The sequence below is a fragment of the Azolla caroliniana genome, unplaced genomic scaffold, assembly GCF_043228905.1.
Source record: "Azolla caroliniana isolate FFs.n. ecotype wild unplaced genomic scaffold, voAzoCaro1.0.p SCAF_7, whole genome shotgun sequence".
NCBI lineage: Eukaryota > Viridiplantae > Streptophyta > Polypodiopsida > Salviniales > Salviniaceae > Azolla > Azolla caroliniana.
The window spans coordinates 19832895-19851738 of record NW_028230442.1 but is presented as its reverse complement, the minus strand read 5'-3'; the positions used below and the strand labels follow the sequence as shown (position 1 = coordinate 19851738).

Sequence of the window (18844 nt, the reverse complement as noted above, 5' to 3'; positions counted from 1 at the left end):
TGTCTCTAGACTATACTGTCCTCTACATCATGACTTCCAAACTGTATTTTGAATTGCTTTGTAGGCAATCTGGTTGCAAACATTTTTGTATGGCAAAACAAATTGTGTAAGAATGTGTATGCATGACTTAACATTACAGTATAGCATAAAAGTGGCAAAATTAACATGATAATTCCTCCAAAAATATTAGATTACAATTCCTCTGGCAAGGAAATAACCGTTCAAGCATGTGAAAAATAATCCAAGACATGCATAATCTGTGGCTTCAATGCATTGTTTTGAAATAAATGGAGTGACCTATCAATTAGACAACAGTCTAATGTTTTCCAACTATCATATCACATATATGTAAAGTGCACAATCACAAGTTTAAGTTTGCCTCTTCATGTACATCAACTACTTGGATGTTGTATTACATATGAACATCTGTAGTCCTTCAAAAGACCTGATAATCAGAATGCTTCAATTACTTGGATCCTGTATTACTTATGACCATCTGTCATCCTTAAAAATACCTGATAATTGGAACACTAAAGTAACATAAGGACTCGGTAAAATAGCTCATTACAGCTGTCAGTTAGTGTTGGTAGTCTGCATTTTACACCAAAATAATGTGCATAGGCCATTTAAAAGGGCAATGCCAAATCGGAAAGGCATCCACCATGATATGATGCCCAAATGTTCTCTTCAGACCAAACAAGGTATATAGCTATGTTACACTCCTGAAAAGGCACTAACTGACATTTCTGACAACAATAAATTATCTGAAAGCTGACTGCTAGAAAATTGTATGCTCAATACCCCAATCAATCTCAACCAACTTGAGACTTCAGGACAGGACAGCAAAAGCAGTCACTGCTCTTGAATCACCTCGCTTTCAATTGGAGAAGTTCAAGTATCGTCTTTTTCCTGAAATACTCCATATCTTCCTGCATGAATCAAGAGGAAAAAGATACAGGTAATATAGTTATCACATTGGTTTTGGAAATTAATCCATCATAAAAAAATGTGCATTAGATGTAATTAGTTAACAGAAATATTGCTATCATGAGTAATCCCAATCCATTATAGACCAGAAATTAATTGGAAGAATAAAGAAAGAACAAAATCCAAATAATATTATCATAATATTCTATCTAATAAAACAGATAATTAAGTTTTTGGATCCTTACCAAAAAAGAACTAATCTAAAACCACCATGAACAGAGATATTGACATGAGCATCTGCATCCCAATTATATTTGAAACCCCAAATCTATACGTGTTTAACACAAACTAACCCGAATAAATATAAAAAAAATGAACACACCTACACCATATTTTGTAGAAAAGGCTAAGAAACCCAGTAAATGACAACCTTTCTATTGTTGTGGATTCAAAAGCATCCATCCTAAAACATCTGTAGGTTTAGCTCCATTTTCACAAAAAAAAATATTTTGATACAATTTAGTCATTAAAGCTGTCAATTAATGTGTTCTACCATATTTGGCAATTCGCGGTGAAGAGTCAAAGAGACAAATAAACTATAAAAACATGTGCTGCTGAAAATAAAAACGAAGTAAACAAAGCCATCTAATGGTAGTTAAAGCAAAGTAACTATTCAGACTAAAATTAGAGACATGCCCACAAAGATTTTGCAAAATGTCATAGAAGGAAAAAAATACTTTCAAGGCATGAAAAGAGCATAAAGCAATTTTACAATAATAACGACAAACTAGAGCAACAAAATTTGGGTCATCATCAACTAAATCATAAATTTAAGTTTTTAATGTGCTTACTTGGCTAAATCTTAAATCATTTCCATGGCTGTAGAAATCTGCATATTTTATCATGAACATCCCACAGTCACACCTGGCAAGAGGCAATTCATTAAAGAATGAGACTTTCATCAATAACTACAGTTCTGTGCCAAATATGCTGAGGTAAAATGGTTACACATAAAAGGCACAGATAGTCAAAATGAATGTCTAATCTCAGGTACAATAAATATAACAAAAATGCAAATTTTAATTTCCCTATTTTAGCATTACCTTGTGTTCTTTCTGTACACCCTAGGTCCCGATTGATCGTTTAACGGGTTTACTATAATCTGGCACTGATGAGAAAATCACCCAAGCCTAAATTTACTACAAATGCTTTTCAAGTTTTTTAGTATATAGTTAACTTTATCATTGCATGCCAATAATTGGCCAAGGATAGAATTCTGTTTCAATGTATACATTGCAAACCTTTTCCTAATTTTCATAGTGGACTAATGGTGGATTCATGGCCGATTGTAGACATGATTGGTTGTATAATGCTTTATGTTCAATAAACTTACTCTGTAACTAATGAAACCATGAGCAAAATATGTATGCAATAAAAAAATGGTTTTGTAGAGAAAATCACAACAAAGATTTAAACCCAAACCCTGTTTTATCAGTATTCTAAAGTGGTGGATTACACCAACTCAGTCATCCTACCTTATCAATAGAGCAACAAAAATGTCTTGCTTGTACTAGATAAACAATACTTCTCAAAGTCTAACTCATTATTTAAGCAAAACATAAGGAATTATAGCCCAACAAAAGGAAAGAGGGCTGCCAATCCACCCGACCACCCCCTAGCAACGACGTAAAATGGACTCAAACCTCCTCCATAACCCATAACCATCGAGTGTTGATGTGAGGATCACACGTGCTTAGCTAATAATGCCATAGCACACTGACACAGTTTGAACATAAGTCAAGCCTCCGCAAATATGAAGGTAACTAGCTTTCTTATATAGGCAAAAACCCTAGGTTCTGGTGTGTTCACAGACTTGACTACTTCAGATGAAGTGGTCAATTGAGATCGATAACACGCTTGATAGTTATCTCACAACGTAGAATTGCAATTCATACCTTTGTACATTTGTTCCTTCCGGAATTAACCCACTTCTACTCATCAGAAGATTACGCAGAACTACGGAAAAACTATCTCATGATTAGTTATGGTTATGCATCTAACAATACTTCTGTAAGCTAAGAATTACATCCTTACAAACTTAATAAAGAGTTAGCAATTGGAACAGACCATAGACCTCTACAGTCCCTATATTTTCTTCCTGTCATACACCATACATTACATCCTTATAAAATTAATAAAGAGTTAGTTAGCAATTGGAACAGACCATAGACCTCTACGGTCCATATTTTTTCTTCCTATATATATGCACACATACACCATACATATTAATGTAGACAAGTATACATCACATCAGAAAGAAAGGAAAAATACATCAAATCCATGTAGTTCTCATCTTCAGCATGTAATGCTGCAGCTGCAGCACATTTCAGGATAGAGAGTGCGTTTAATTTCATCAAATTCTTTACTTGTCCATATGTTGGTATGTATGTCCATACTTACATACATTAGAATAAAACGTACATGCTTACATACATCACATCAAAAAGAAATAAAACATACATCAAATCCATGCAGTTCTCATCTTCAACATGTAGTGATGTAGCACCTTTCAGCCTACGGAATGCCTGCAATTTCGTCAAATTCTTCACTAAAGTCTATATATACAATTTTTCTCCAAGAGATAAGAAAAATTGTATGGCATACATTGTTGTAATAAGCCAACCTTCATCAATAGGCCACCCAGTGCTATAAGCCTTAGACAAGAGACTTTATTAACATAGTTGCATTAATGGTCCCATTATGGCAGGCATATGTAGACCTTGGCAAAAGAAAATTGCCCATTCATGCGTGTACAAGTATAATTAGAGGCGGCATAACAAAGTTATTATTCTCATAAAATACTCCAATAACCAACACACAATGTGTTTTCATGCATATCAAGAGTCTGGGCAAAGGAAATTAGTTACCCATTTAATTGGACAGGTATGTCTTTGGGGCAATCCAGTTTCCAACCACTTGGATCAAACTCCTGATTCAGCTTATCCTTTGCTTCATCTTTCAGGTATCTAGCCTAAAAAAGAAAGGGAAAAGAAAACACACATAACAATAAGTACTTCCACGGAAATATTCTCAAAACCTCGCTCTTTGCAGCTTTAAGGTTCATCTTCAACATGATTACGCATCCAGAATTGAAATAACAGTAAATATGCAGCTTCAAAGCTTCATCTACAAACATGATACTATAGCATAAGATGATTTGATGATGCAATTGATTGACCATCAGTGTTAATACTAATAGCATCTCGAGTCAGAAAATTTGGAGACATTTTACACATTAAGTTGTGTATGAGACCATTACCTAAGCCAATAATTATTTGACTAATGGCACATAAAATCCTTCAAGAGCTAGTTGCTTACCTCAGTGATATGCAGAAAGCTCAATCTTGTACCAAATGCAATCAAACAAGAAATATCCACAATAGAAGGTGAGATATCCAGATCCTTTCCATTTATCACATATGGTTCACTGTCTAAAGGAGGAACATACAGTAATCAGAGTACCAACTCTGTCACTTTGTTCCATATGGATCCATGATGCGGACCAAGATTATAATAAATGGAATACTTCCTTCCAATATTTTAGAAGCTCGTAAATAAATGGGCATCCTTTGATATGCCTATCAAGCTTCCCACACTACATCCCAAGTGTTAGTATCCCATAAGCCAAATGGCTTGGTTTTTATAATTGAATAACATTTACGCTAGTGTCCTGGTCTACACTCTATGATCATTTTCCAAACCATATATTTCTGAACAGCTTTCTTTTTCAGATTGTGTTGAGAAAATTTTGCCAATAAACCTGCTTTTGTAGCCAATATATGCAAATTAAGCATGTTTATTCCTTCCCACATTCATAGCATGCATAGTTTCTCTAGTGATAGGATCCTTACCCCTTATGCATGGCTATTTAGAGCACCAAAAGTGTCCAATGATTTCTCAGTTAATCTTTTGGATCATTTGTTTGGGCCAGTCAATCCTAATCATCTAATATTGCATCTAAGCCATGAAAATTGGTTGAAATATCCTTGATCTAACTAATACGAACCATTTTGCAATATGCCAAAAACTTAGCTTTTGCCAGGCCCATACAATACTTTCATAATACCATGTAGAACCCAAACTGCTCTTACTTATTTCAAAGTAATGTCCTTTCTTTTCTTTTCTCTCAGGTTCCAAATGTTGCAAATATGTTCAACATATAATAAAAACTGTGCTACCATAATCAAGCAATAGCAACATTTTCTCACAATATCACCACCTCCCATCATGCATAAATTCGACACTCATTTTATGCACTACAGCTTCAAATCTGTGTTCTCATGTATATAGCCATAGTCTCCCATACTCCTAAATTTGCTATAATGCTATTCAAGACTTCCATGGAAGTGTCCCCCATGGAAGTGGCAATTTAAGGTCCATAGAAAACCTTAAATTAATGGAAGTGCCATTCTATTAATTTAAGGGTCATTGAAACCCAGTCACACCAAGCAATGTAGCATCGGATGCTTAAAGATATTCCATTTATCATGTTTTCGTTTAAAGACAATGAACTAGGATGTGTGTGTAGTTGATCATGAATTGCTCTATTTCCTTGTTTCAGTCTAGCAACATTTCAAGATCTCTGGTGTTCACAAAAAGAATAATGCAAGTTTAGGACATCTAACATCAACTTTAGGACCTCAATATATGAAAGGAAATTATGATTGTCAAGAACATGTAAAGCCGTGACAAATAGCATCCTATAAAATACTACTGTAAAATAGTTTTTGGAGGGTTCTGAGGCTTACAAGCACATGAAGAACATTCTCATCATGCCCACCAAGGGAATCTAGATATTGAATTTTCTTTTCGTGCACATTGATGACAGCCAAGCACCAATGAATGTCTTGATGTATGGGAACAAAAATCTGCGAGATAATAGAATCAGTGATCCATGCAATATAAATATCAATATTACATTTCCATTTCAATTCTAAACCATAGACATTACACATGAGCACCTTCTCACAGTCAAGAAGACTATAACCAAGCTTTTTCGGTGTCGTCCACCTTCTGACAGATTTATAATCATAGGAATGTGCATCTTTGTAAAGCTGTGATGCGTTCCAAAGCACTGTGTCATTATACAATGCAAGGTTTCCAGCCACAATCCTAGTCAGTAAGAAAATAATTAGGTGTACAAACCTTATTGTAAAAGAATGTGTTGAAAAAATGGCATTTCATGTATCTTTCTGGCTCTCGAAGTTCTCTCTCCTTCAGAAGTTCCAAATAAAGATTGATAACCTAAATAAGCAAAAAAAAGTGCAAAAAACCAATGCCACATTGTTTTTAACCCTTCACATGTGAAACCCGTTCTGGCCGCATATTTAAGAAACTTGTGAAACTTACATCATCATTCAGCCATGCCCCAGGCTTCAAACACTGAATAGCTGCCCTAGTTAGATCAATGTTTGATCGCTCGTGCTGCACAAGAACTTGATGCCTATGACAGAAATTGAAAGTAAGACGTAAAATTTCCAAATTATATACCTCAATCCAATCAACAGGGTACCTATTTGCTCCATTCAAGGCCTGATGGACTTCTTCCTCTTCTTCTTCTCTTAAGCGATCAAAAGCAACCGTCTTCAAACAAAACAAAAACAACCAATTCCATATTAGGTGAAAATGCAATGGCTAAAGTATTGAAAAATGTCTTTCCTCTGAAAACTGTTCTATGCGCAATTACCTCTTTCTCCTCCGACGGCTGCTTGATTCTCAAATTTTCCAATTCCAAAGCTGCCCTTGTCTCCTGATAATTCTTGAGCAAAGATTCTCTCAATCGGATTTTCGATTCGATGCTTACAATGGTTTGGTCTCGACCACGTGCCCTATTAAGCAATTCTTTCCATGCAGGAATTTCCTGCAATGGGGCGATATTGTGGGTGCTGGAGGTTATCGACGGAAGTATGTTCGAGCTTACAAGAGGCGCCACACATGATGATGTTGTATCAGTTTGCATTGATGAGTGTATCTTTGAGACTGTAAGAGGCATTGCACCCGATGGTGGTGCCGATAGTGATGGTTCTCCCTCGAGGGGCATTGATAGATTTATCTTTGAGGTGGTAAGAGGTTTTACACACGATGATGGTTCTCTCTCATTTAGTATAGATGAATTAATATTTGAGGCTGTAAGAGGTACTACAAATGATGATGATGGATTTGTGTCGGTTTGCATCAGTGAATTTGAGGGTGTGAGAGGTATTGCGCGCGAGGAATGTGTCTTTGAGAGTGTAAGAGACATAACACAAGGTGATGATGGCCTCGATAGCATCCATAGTCCAGGTCTTGTGGTATCTGAGTACTCCTTTTGAGGATAGTATTGGCTCAACTCTTGCCTCTGTTCCCATTGATTCTCTCTCTCTTGTCTCCATGTTAAAGTCGATGGTGATGGTGATGTAAATGTTGACGTTGATGATGGTGATGGTGATGGTTGAATTGCCAGTGTTGATGATTTTGGTTCACTGGGAAATAGTATGTTTCTCCTCCATGAAACACCTTCCAGCCCTCTGCACGATGCACCTTTGTCTCGATTCGGGTTCGGCAAGCTCTCCTCCCAGCTATGTTCTCTCTTTTTCTTATTCTTCTTCTTTGCAGAAACGAAGAAGCTATTGCCGGTGGATGAAAATCTTCTAAGAATTCGGCGAGGCTCGGATAGATCGAGAAGGGGTCTCTTAGGCCTGTTATGATGGATTTCAAGCAAACTCAATAGACCAGGGGGAGATTCTAGAGCTCTCTTACGCCTAAACTCCATGCCATAAAGTGCATGAAAGAGCATACGAGAGATCTACACCATGGGAGAGATCTTCTTTTAGGCGGGGTGGGAAAGCAACAACTATGGAAGCTTTCAGATCGCCATCGCTGATGGGGGGGGGGAGGGTTTCTGCAAGTTGGACAGAGACGGTGAGGAAGGAAGGAACAGGGGAGGCTTTTCTTTCTGGGGCACGTGTAATTTTGAAACTGGAGCTATGGCGCTCTTCTGTCTGCCTCTTCTCTCTCTCTCTCTCTGTCTCTCTCTCTTTTGGGTCTGTCTGTCTTTACACTGAAACTGAAGAAACAAACCCTTAGATGATACACAGACAGAGACAGAGAGCTTTTATCTGAAGTGCTTCTTCTTCTTTTTCTTCTTCTTCTTCTTCTTTCCTTCTTTCTTTTCTTCCAAGGGCTCTCCTCTATCCCGGACATCGGTCGGGCCGGACATTCGGGCGGACACTCGGGATGGACATCGGGACGGACATCAGAACTGGCATTAGGACAGAACATCTGAGCATGGCATCAGGGGCGACGTTGGGTCGACCATCAGGGTGAACATTAGGATGGGCATCGGGACAAACATTGGGTCGCCCATCGCGGTAGACATCAGGGCGGACATTAGGATGGGCATCGGGACAGTCGTTGGGTCGCCCATCAGGGCAGACATTAGGATGGGCATCAGGACAGTCATTGGGCTGCCAATCGGAGCGGTCATTGGGACAGACATCTGAACTGACATCAAGGTCGGCACTCTAGCTGGATTGTTGCCCCATCTGACGGCACTTGCACCGTGCAAGAGGGACCCTATCCTATGTCCACAACCCACGCATTGCATCGAAACATGCCTGAATCATTCATACCCCTGAGCATATGGAATGTGTGTCCTTGAAATATACGTACATCCATACATACATATAGCAATGTTGGTTGTTGCATATCGGTTAGTTGGTGTTTTGCGAGAAAAGGGGTGTTGGGTAAATGATCGGCACAATACTCTCACTAATTGCATATAGTTTATTGTTTCCATCTCTTGCTTTAAGTAACCAGCAAGTGCCTAATTTGTACTTGGTCCAGGTTTTTTAGGTTATGTGTCCAAACTCGACAATCTTGTTTTAGCCTTATATCCTTCGAAGTTGCCCCTTTTCGTTTTCTCCCATTTGGTAGGGTTTATAAGCCGCATCATCCAGACAAGTCAATATAGTGTGTGCATCCCACCCTAAGCCTGTTGAAGTTTGGCCTCCCCACATAACATCATGTCGATCAAAATAGGGCTTCTCTTAGTACCTTCTCGTTGATGACGAATCCTCATACATCTAGCTTTGCCAAGTTACTCGTAGCCTTATCACAGAATTTGCCTTCCAATGACCAATGATGAATACTCGCAAATTTTAGACATGCATGTGGTAGTTGTAACCATGTCATAGTTGGCACAAACTAATCAAAATTGAGTTCCTTCGGGAACTTGGATTTGTTGTAGCAATGTCCAGTTGGTTTTCTATGCACCATATGTTGGCCTAATGACAACTGATACTTTTTAACAATGAAGAAAAGTGATAATGGATGGGCATTAGTTATGCATTGCATTCACCTGCCTAAACATATCTCATAGTTTAGACATGGGATTGGTCAATGGGTCTAAATTCTAATTAATGAGTTTACAAGAAAAATGTGTCGTTTCGAAGGTATGCCACGTGCGAAGGCAAGCTACATATGCGTGCACAAGCAATACAATATATATAGCACATCTCTTTCTCCATTTTTTTGTATGGGGTCTCTCACTAGTGCCGAGGTGCTTTCTAACTTGTGTTAGATGCACACTCGAACGAGATCGTATCCATCAACAAGAAATTTTAAGGTTTTAGCGGAACCAGGGGAGGAAGGGCTATTCTATAAGTTTCCTTCTCTTTGAGTCATTGTCTCTCGTCCATTCATTGATTGATCAGATCGTGTCGATGAGCTCCCAAGCTTACGAGTTCAGATCGCATTGAATGGGCTTATTGGGCCATAAGATTGGATCGTGTCGAATGGCTTCTAAGGTCATAAGACCGGATCGTGTCGAATGGCTTCTAAGGTCATAAGATCAGATCGTGTCGAATGGTTTCCGAGGCCATGATGATGAGATCGGATTGTGTCGAATGGCTTCCCAAGACCTCGAGATCGGATGGTGTCCGAATAGCTTCTAGGGTCACGAGATCGAATCGTGATGACGAGCTTCCGAGGCGATGAGATCGAATCGTGTGTCGATGGGGCTTCCCAGGTCATGAGATCGGATAGAGTCTATGAGCTTCCCAGGTCATGGCATCTGGAATCAATGGAAAACTCAGGGGCATATGTTTGTTTGTTTACTTCTCCTCTTGTAAGGTTGTCTCTCCCTCTCTCTCTCTCTCTCTCTCTCTCTGCCTTTTGCCTTTGCTCCATCGAATTGCTTCGATGAGCTTCGCCCATGTAGCGAGACCATCCATCATCAGGTTTAATTGGGCGATGATGGAAAGAAAACCCTCATTCCTTTCAGAAAGATATAAGTGAAGTAGTAATTCATGCCAATTCTAAGCTCAAGAAATGTGGATCTCTGTCTAGGAAAGGTAAGAAAGGAAGCGCATCATCACAGAGAGGATCTTGCCTTTGTGGGCTTATTGAAGTCATGTGCTAAAGCCAGGGATCTATGCAGAGGAAATAGGTTACATGACACTATTTTGAACAAAGGTTTGCTTCAAATCAGCCCTTATGTTGGTAGTGCTTTAATTAGTATGTACGCCAAATGTGGAGCTCTCAAGAAAGCACATAGATTGCTCGAAGAACTTCCTTTCCGGGATGTGGTCACATGGTCTGCATTGATCTCTGCATATGCCCAACAAGGCTATGGCGACGATGCATTAGATTGCTTCGAAAGGATGCAAATCGAGGGTCTTTCACCTGATTGCATCACATTTACTTGTGTTTTAAAGGCTTGTAGTGGCTCAGGTGTGATCGAGAAAGGAAAACAAGTCCATAATGAGGTTATAATCAAAGGATTAGAGAAGGAGTATGTTTCTCTTGGAAATGGGTTATTGGATATGTATGCCAAATGTGGTGCTCTCACCGAAGCAAAGCAAGTCCTCGATAAGCTTCGAAATCGAGATATTGTGTCATGGAATGCATTGATATCAGGATATGTCCAGCAAGGTCGAGGCCAAGATGCCATGACGTGCTTTGATGATATGCAAAGGGATGGACTCTCTCCTGATCCTATCACTTTCACATGCATCTTGAAGGCATGTGGTAGCATCAGAGCCATCAACAAGGGCAAACAAATTCATGAGGAGATTGTAAGGAAGGGGCTACTAGGAAATGATACCATGGTAGGGAATGCTCTGGTAGATATGTATGCTAGATTTGGCACCCTTTCAAAAGCTAAGGAAGTACTCGATGAGCTCTTAGTTCGGGATATCGTGTCTTGGTCTATGCTTATAGATGGCTATACTCAACATGGCCATGGCGAGGAAGCGCTAAAGTGTTTCGAAGAGATGCAAAAGGAGGGTTTATCTCCAAATGTGGTCACCTTCACATGCCTCTTAAAGGCTTCTGGTAGCACAAGAGCCATCGACAAAGGAAAGGCAATACATGAAGAGATTGTCAGCAAGGGTTTACTTGACAAGGATATCGTTCTTGGAAATGCTTTAGTGGACATGTATGCAAAATGTGGTGAGCTCTCAAACGCAGAGCAAGTCCTAAGTGAGCTTCCTGTTCGAGACACTGCATCTTGGAATGTGTTAATTTCCGGATATACTTACCAAGGGAGGGGAGATGAAAGCCTTAATTGCTTGCAACGAATGCAAAGGGAAGGCCTCTCACCAAATTCCATCACATTCATTTGCATCTTGAAGGTTTGCGGTCTCATAGGAGCCATCAGTAAAGGCCAAAAAATCCATGAAGAGATTATCAGTAAAGGGTTCCTAGGGATGGATATCATGCTTGACACTGCATTGGTTGATATGTATGCAAGATGTGGTGCCCTCACAAGAGCTCAAGAAGTGCTTAAGGATCTCTCCTTACAGAACGTAGTCTCTTGGAATGCATTAATCTCGGGTTTTGCCCAACAAGGTCAGAGTGAGGAAGCATTAAATGGTTTCGAGAGGATGCAGTGTGAGGGCATATTACCAAACACAGTTACATTCTTGTGTGTCCTGAATGCATGTAGTCACGCGGGCCTGGTGAATGAAGCTCAAATGTATTTCACCATTATGAGTGAAAAATATGGCATTGTTCCCAACTCGAAGCATCAAACTTGCATGGTTGATCTTTTTTGCCGTGCTGGTCTCTTTGATGAGGCGATGGCTGTGATTAAGAAGATCCCATCATGTGATTATCCAGTGGTTTGGGGTGCTTTAATAGATGCATGTAAAAAATTGGGCAATGCCAACCTTGCAAAATTCGCTTTTGAACAAGTGGTACAGCTAGATTGGATTAGATGATACAATTTTTATTTGCAAGGACCAAGATGAAGTTATGGGGAGTTGATATGTTGGTTGTAAATCTAAACTGTCTCTCTTAAAATGGAGGGGGGGGTGGGTTGTCTATTACCAACTTCTGATGTCAGGCCGATCGCTCTATCAGTCTTGAAATGCAAAATTGAAAGGATAAGCATGCATCAAATATCACAAGTATATTTGATCATGGTAGGGTCATTATGGCCTTCTGAAGTATGTGAAGCTTGGTCCCCAGTCACAGTGAAGTCTTAAATGCTTAGGATAACTATCCTTGAAACATCTTAAGCTCCTTTGAGAAGTGGATGCAAGCATGACCCCTAACTTGGAAACTAAGGATAAGCATCCTTCAAATATTGAATCGGGATATTTTTTATGGTGGTAACAATAACATGCATGTACCTTATAATCTCTCAACCACCTTATCAACAAAGCATAGATATGAGCTTCAGGATGGCACCATCAAGGAATCTTGATAAGAACTGTATGTTATATGGGATTTCTCTCCTTGTGGTCATGATATCTATTTTTGACCGCCTTGAACATAGCCATTGGGATGGCTATTTTCAGATTTCGTTTATGGCCAGGCTTTCAAGTCTCGTATTTGTTTTGATACACAAGCCGACTATATTATTAAGAGGCTAGGAAAGTTGATGACAAAGACATTAATACATGATTCAAGATTGATATAGCTCCTTCGTTTGTGCTCCAAAACATTAATATATTGGACCAAAATCCCCAACCGAAGACAAGAGTAATAAATATTACACTTGGAAAGTGGAATTTGGGTTGTCAACAAATCGATTTATGCAAGATTAAGACAAGAAGTAGAATGATTCCTTATACATGGACCAGTTCATGCCTTTTTTGTAACATTGACGAAATTAAGACAATCAAGTAATCTTGCAAGAGAAGACCATCATTATCTAAAAAACTCTTTAATTTCACTGAAGGTGTATGATGATGAATCTCCCTAGATAGCATTCGAACTTGTGGCCGATTAGTTAATTGATTGCTCTACCATCAAGCTATCGAGGTAAAAGTAAGGGATTGTTTCCTTATGAAAACAATCAAAGCCTTATTCTTTCCTACATTAAGCTTTCTTGGACATGCTTCACATTCACCCCAACTCCAATTATAGGAGAAAATGATGATGATTGCAATCGCATTTCACAATTTTAAGGAAGTTTCGGGTCATTCTTAGAAGTGTTCAATTAAATGAGAATCGAGACAATTAAATTTAGGAAGAAGTTCAAAATGGCCACGTTTTCCTAGATACCCCTAAGTTTTTGTAATTTCACCAAAACATTCTCGCCAAGTAGAGAGAACACATGTAAATTGCTCAAATAACAAGCATAAATTGAAGAAAAGGGACCAAATTGAAGTACGTTGTCATGAAGCGATTGATTCATGATATAAAAACAAATTCAAATACTATATCAAGGGACATTTGTGATGCTCAAACTTATAACCTTGTACATCAAGTATAGGGTATAAACCATTAGGATAACGTGTACCCACATGTAAATACCCTTTTCATTAAGGATTGGAAAAAAGCTCTAAAATGCCTATGTTTTGGTAGATACCCCTAAAGTTTTCGTTATGTCTGCAAATAGAATACCCCATGCTCAATGCTCTCCACCCACCTCAATATGTAGAGAAAGAAGAGGATGGATCGGCCATACAATTACTTGATACAATGATTACAATTCAAAGAAAAGGGGATGAATTTGATTGTATGTTTTATCCTAATCTCCATAGATACCCCCCCCCCCCCCCCCCCCCCAAAAAAAAAAAAAAAAACAAGTTTTCATTAATGGGCCTGTTGAATGCGCTCGAGCTAAGTTAGCAAACTATACGAATGAATGAATGGCTACCGAGACGAGCACATATGATATATACGCATCTTTGGTCAGTTCACACCATCATCATATGCACCCGTCTCAATAGCCATTCATTCATTCATTCATTCATTCATATGGTGTCCGCTAACTCGGAGATATGGAAGCCGAAGAGGTGCTCGCAATGAAATATGAAGGAAAACAGGTGAGGGGCATTCTGTTGGAAATACTGAAAACCTGACTCCTGCTGGTGGTGGGCATTCCTCTGGGAAATACTGAAAAAGCTGCTGCCTTTGTCTTTCTAGTGGGGCTGCATTCTTTCTTGAGAAATACTACATACTGAGAAGCTGCTGCTGATAGTGGGCATTCTTCCTTGGGAAATTCTGATAAGTTTTTGCTGATAAGTGGATATTCTTCCTTTGGGAAATTCTGATAAGCTTTTGTTGATAAGTGGGCATTCTTCCTTGGGAAATTCTGATAAGCTTTTGCTGATAAGTAGGCATTCTTCCTTGGGAAATTCTGATAAGCTTTTGTTGATAAGTGGGTCTTCTTCATTAGGAAATTCTGATAAGCTTTTGCTGATAAGTGGGCATTCTTCCTTGGGGAATTACTGATAAGTTTTTTGCTGATAAGATCGACAGAGACACAGAGCGGTCGGGGAAATTTCCATTTCCATGGCTCTTTATCTCTCTCCACCATCGCCTTTCACTCGGTTTGCTGTTGCAGGAACAGGGCCTTCTCCTTCATTTTTTCGCGGTTCTGTTTCTCCCCAGGTTTGTTTTCCTTCCCCTCTCTTGTTTTCTTTTTTTCTATCCCCTTCTCCCCCCTTTTTTTTTTCTTGTGTTGCGTTTGGAATGGCATGGAAAGGTTCCTTGCCCATGAAGGAGAAGAAGAAGAAAGAAAGAAGTTTATTGGAATGGCATGCAAAGGTTCCTTGCCCATGAAGGAGAAGAAGAAAGAAAGAAAGAAGTTTATTGGAATGGCATGCAAAGGTTCCTTGCCCATGAAGGAGAAGAAGAAAGAAAGAAAGAAGTTTATTATGATAATGGTAGAAGAGGAATACCAGATTGAGCAGGATTTCTTTCCAAGAAGAAGAAGAAGAAGAAGAGAGAGAGAGAGAGAGAGAGAAACTCAAAGAATAAGAAGAGAGAAGTTTATTATGATAATGGTAGAAGAGGAATGCTAGATTGAGGAGGATTCCTTTTCAAGAGGAAGAGAAAGTGAAACTCGGGGGCATTCGAGCAAATAAAGAAAACCATCCGGAGTATTTTTGAAGCTTTTCCTTTGTTACAATCTGGAGCTCAAGCTTAAAACAGGAAAGAGTGCTGAAGTAGACTAATGTGAACAGTTATTTCTTGATAGCTGGTGAGTTTTCTATGTGTAGTTATGCATTGTTTTTCTCGACAGCCTCTGCTGCATTTATTCAACTAGATTAGGTATATGCTGATATCCTCATCTTGAACTACGATCTGTCTTGGGAGGTTGAGAGAAGCCATCACTACTATCTTTGAGAACCATGCAGTTCGTTTGAAATGGAATTGGCAAAAGAAAGAAATTTGCATTATTATCAATAGAGTTCTAGAGAATGGCTTTAACCTAGCTTGTGGCATTGTAGAAAACCTCTTGAAAGGTCTCCCTTGCTCAGGGAACTCTGTAGAAGTGCAAGTCAATCCAATAGCGTTTATTCTTTTCGTTGTTGTACTATTTGAATATAATGCATGTTGATCGTTCCTTCAAATTGAGAAGAATAGAGGTGCTTAATAGCTCAACCATCTGAATGGAAGTCACTTGAATTGATTCAATTATTATGATGGAAGCCATTTCTAGCATGGATCCTTACTTAGATGCATTCAATCATAATCCTGATCATCCATATAAGGACATGATTTGTTCCAGTCATTCTGACATATAAGTTTATATCTTAACCCTCGGATTCATTGGTATTTCTGATGCATGGGACCTCGCATTTTCGTTTACAGCTTTAACAGTGAGTTATATATATAAATACATACACATACACACATACATACATATGCATGTGTGTGTGTGTGTCACACTCTGAAAAGAACTGGTAGAAAATTACTGTTTCGGCTCATGGATTCAAAAAATTGTCATTAGTTGACTATCGAACCGATGTCCTTGGTTGACATGACTTGGTAATGGCCTTAATCTCATTAGATGATCGTGTAACTTTTGGTTGCCTAGGTTGTTCTGGCATTTTTAAGAAGTTAATATAACATTTCATTTCGCTCTTCCCATTGTTCAATTTGTAAGTGCACACTAACAAGTTCTTTTTTCGGTTAAATTTTCCAGAATTCTGTTAACTTTGCTTCTTTTGATGGTTGGCGGATATGTGGTTTGTCAAGAAGTTCAGGCTTTCCTACATTGGTTCGAGATTGTATGCGCATTCCACGCTCACTCCAGGCGGCCCAATTGAGGGCATCTGGAGCAGAGGCTCCTCCCTTGGTTAGTAGATTGAAGCATGAAAAGTGGATGTGTTGCTCCGTCATATTGAAACTCTATAATGTTATTTGGTAATATTGAATCCACCCCAGCACTCTCTCCAGTTATTACCTTGGTGGTTTAGCATCGTTGAGAGAACCAAAGTTTGATCTTTGCCATGGCCTAGGCCCTGTCCCATACATTGCAATTGGTCTCCCGTGGACGTAAAAAAGAGGACTATCTATGTGTTCAATATAGGGCTATAAATTCTAGGACCAACACTCAAAACTTATTGTTGTTATCGACATCTTATAATAGCCTTTGTAAATGCTTTTCATAGCCTGAGATATCTCTTTGATGAATTTGTTTTCTCATTTTGTTAGCATTGCCTTTTATATCTGTATTGTTAGCATTACCTTTTATATCTTATTACTAGCATTACCTTGGGTGGTGGCAAAGGAATTTGTAAAGCCTTTGTTTTATGAGAACATATTCAACTATTAGGGAAGTCTTTTAACCTGACATTAAACTCATTACTTTCAACTTAAACTCCATGAGGTTACAAAATGTAAGTTTTACCTCTACACTATCATCACATCTGCAGGAATTATAGTGTCTAATAAATCTATATGCAATGCTTTTCACATTTTGGTTTTGCACACAACACCTTGTCTACTTTGGGAATTAATACTCAATTATTTCTTTTTATAGGCTATCCCGAAACAAAAGATACGCATCAAACTTCGATCATTCTGGGTGCCCCAGATCGAAGAAGCCACAAAATTGATAGTAGATGCTGCCCGCAGCACTGAAACAAAGATTATGGGTCCGATACCGATACCTACAAAACGAAGAGTTTATTGTGTGCTAAGGTCTCCACATGTGAATAAAGACTCAAGGGAGCACTTCGAGATTCGAACACATCAGCGTCTCATAGAACTTGAGAATCCAAATGCTGATACAATTGATTCTCTTATGCAACTTGATATACCAGCCGGAGTCGATGTGGAAGTGAAGCTGTCTTAGGAAGAAAATCAATACAACAAATAGGACACTATCTTTGGATAGGACAATTAGCAGTCCTATTCGCAATGTTGTAATATGCCAAATATATATGCACATACTGGAATGCATTGAGATCTCAGTTGGTTGTAACCCCAAAATCTACCAAAATTTTCCTTCTCTGCACATTGAATGTTGTCTAAATATAGATTATGTGCAAATATTGTTTTAATGACATGCTGAGTTGTTTAAGAGTGATCCATGAACATGTTGCGGAACAAATTAGAAAACTGATAGTACAGTTTTTTACACTTGGTTCAAGCACAAGGTTAGAGCTTACGAATTTAAAGCCTTGGGTCGTGTGGAATTTAGGGCTTTAACCTAGAAAAGAATAGTTATCAATTGTATGGTATATGTTAGAAGACTTTCACTAACCTACCCACTCAACTAGAATTTCTCGTGTTAGAAGGTGTTGCCATATACATTCTTGATTATAATCCACATCAATATACATAATCTTAAGTATGTTCAATGGATAACCAAAATGTTAATATTGTTGTTGACAAATTTTGATAAATCAATTAATTTTGATCATAACCGATATACAATATACTTTTTGAATATGAAGCCCAAATTTAGATCCATGTGAAAAAACATGCCGAGTGGTTGCAACTTCCAAATTTGATAGATTTTGGAAAGAGCAAGTTGCCATTTTTTAGTTGAGACTTTAGAGGTGATATCTTCATATGAGGAATCGCCAATCAATGTCATACTAGATGGTGATGATGCAAACTATGTTATATTTGATATCTTTATTGAAAATGCATATGAACTACCTTGCTACCTAGTTCAAACTCTTCCTAAAAGTAAATAAATCCATGATATTGACACTCCATACGAACTCCAACATCTCGACCACCTTACAATAACTCTTGATTGAGCAACTCCTAGAAGTGTCACAAAATCAAGCACGAAGCTAAGTGCCTTGAGCTCTCACTTCTGATAGTTTGAGAAGGGTGAGAGTGGTATTCGTCAATGGTGGAGAGTGCTAGTAATTTGAGGATTGATCTAGATGGATTATGGAGGGTGGTAGGTATGACTTTGTTATTGATTGGTAATTTCTTTGAAAGTGAAAATTATGACTTTTATCTTCATCAAGCACTAGTGTCCTTATGAGGATGATCATGTGTGGACACAATTCGACTGCTTTGAGGGGGAAGAGACTACACCGATGGGAATGTAATTGAGAAGATTCTAACAAAGCGGTGGACCTCAACTTTGATTCGAACCCCTAATTTGGCTATTGTGTAACTTTTAGGTTAATCTACGTTTTGTTATTTAAATTTTTTTCATAGTCAC

At 38.6% G+C, this 18844-nt stretch overlaps 3 protein-coding genes across 3 annotated transcripts; 2 read left to right on the top strand and 1 right to left on the bottom strand.

The window, feature by feature from the left end:
• Window positions 1-152: 152 nt before the first annotated feature.
• Window positions 153-7762, bottom strand: LOC147862235 (uncharacterized). The gene is made up of 9 exons (XM_087322273.1): window positions 6674-7762; window positions 6500-6570; window positions 6337-6430; window positions 6133-6231; window positions 5949-6041; window positions 5736-5855; window positions 3855-3958; window positions 1779-1851; window positions 153-929 (listed from the first exon to the last, which is right to left on the bottom strand). Exons 1-9 carry the CDS (start codon window positions 7760-7762, stop codon window positions 867-869), a joined length of 1806 nt encoding a protein of 601 aa, XP_087178399.1. The 3' UTR covers window positions 153-866.
• Window positions 7763-10274: 2512 nt separating this feature from the next.
• On the top strand, window positions 10275-12188 carry LOC147862234 (pentatricopeptide repeat-containing protein At3g53360, mitochondrial-like). The gene has a single exon (XM_087323083.1). The coding sequence runs from the start codon at window positions 10275-10277 to the stop codon at window positions 12186-12188; it is 1914 nt and encodes a 637-aa protein (XP_087179209.1).
• A 2212-nt stretch (window positions 12189-14400) lies between these two features.
• On the top strand, window positions 14401-17673 carry LOC147862233 (uncharacterized). The gene is made up of 3 exons (XM_087322870.1): window positions 14401-14814; window positions 16355-16507; window positions 17195-17673. The coding sequence occupies exons 1-3, from the start codon at window positions 14716-14718 to the stop codon at window positions 17507-17509; spliced, it is 567 nt and encodes a 188-aa protein (XP_087178996.1). The 5' UTR covers window positions 14401-14715; the 3' UTR covers window positions 17510-17673.
• Window positions 17674-18844: the final 1171 nt, after the last annotated feature.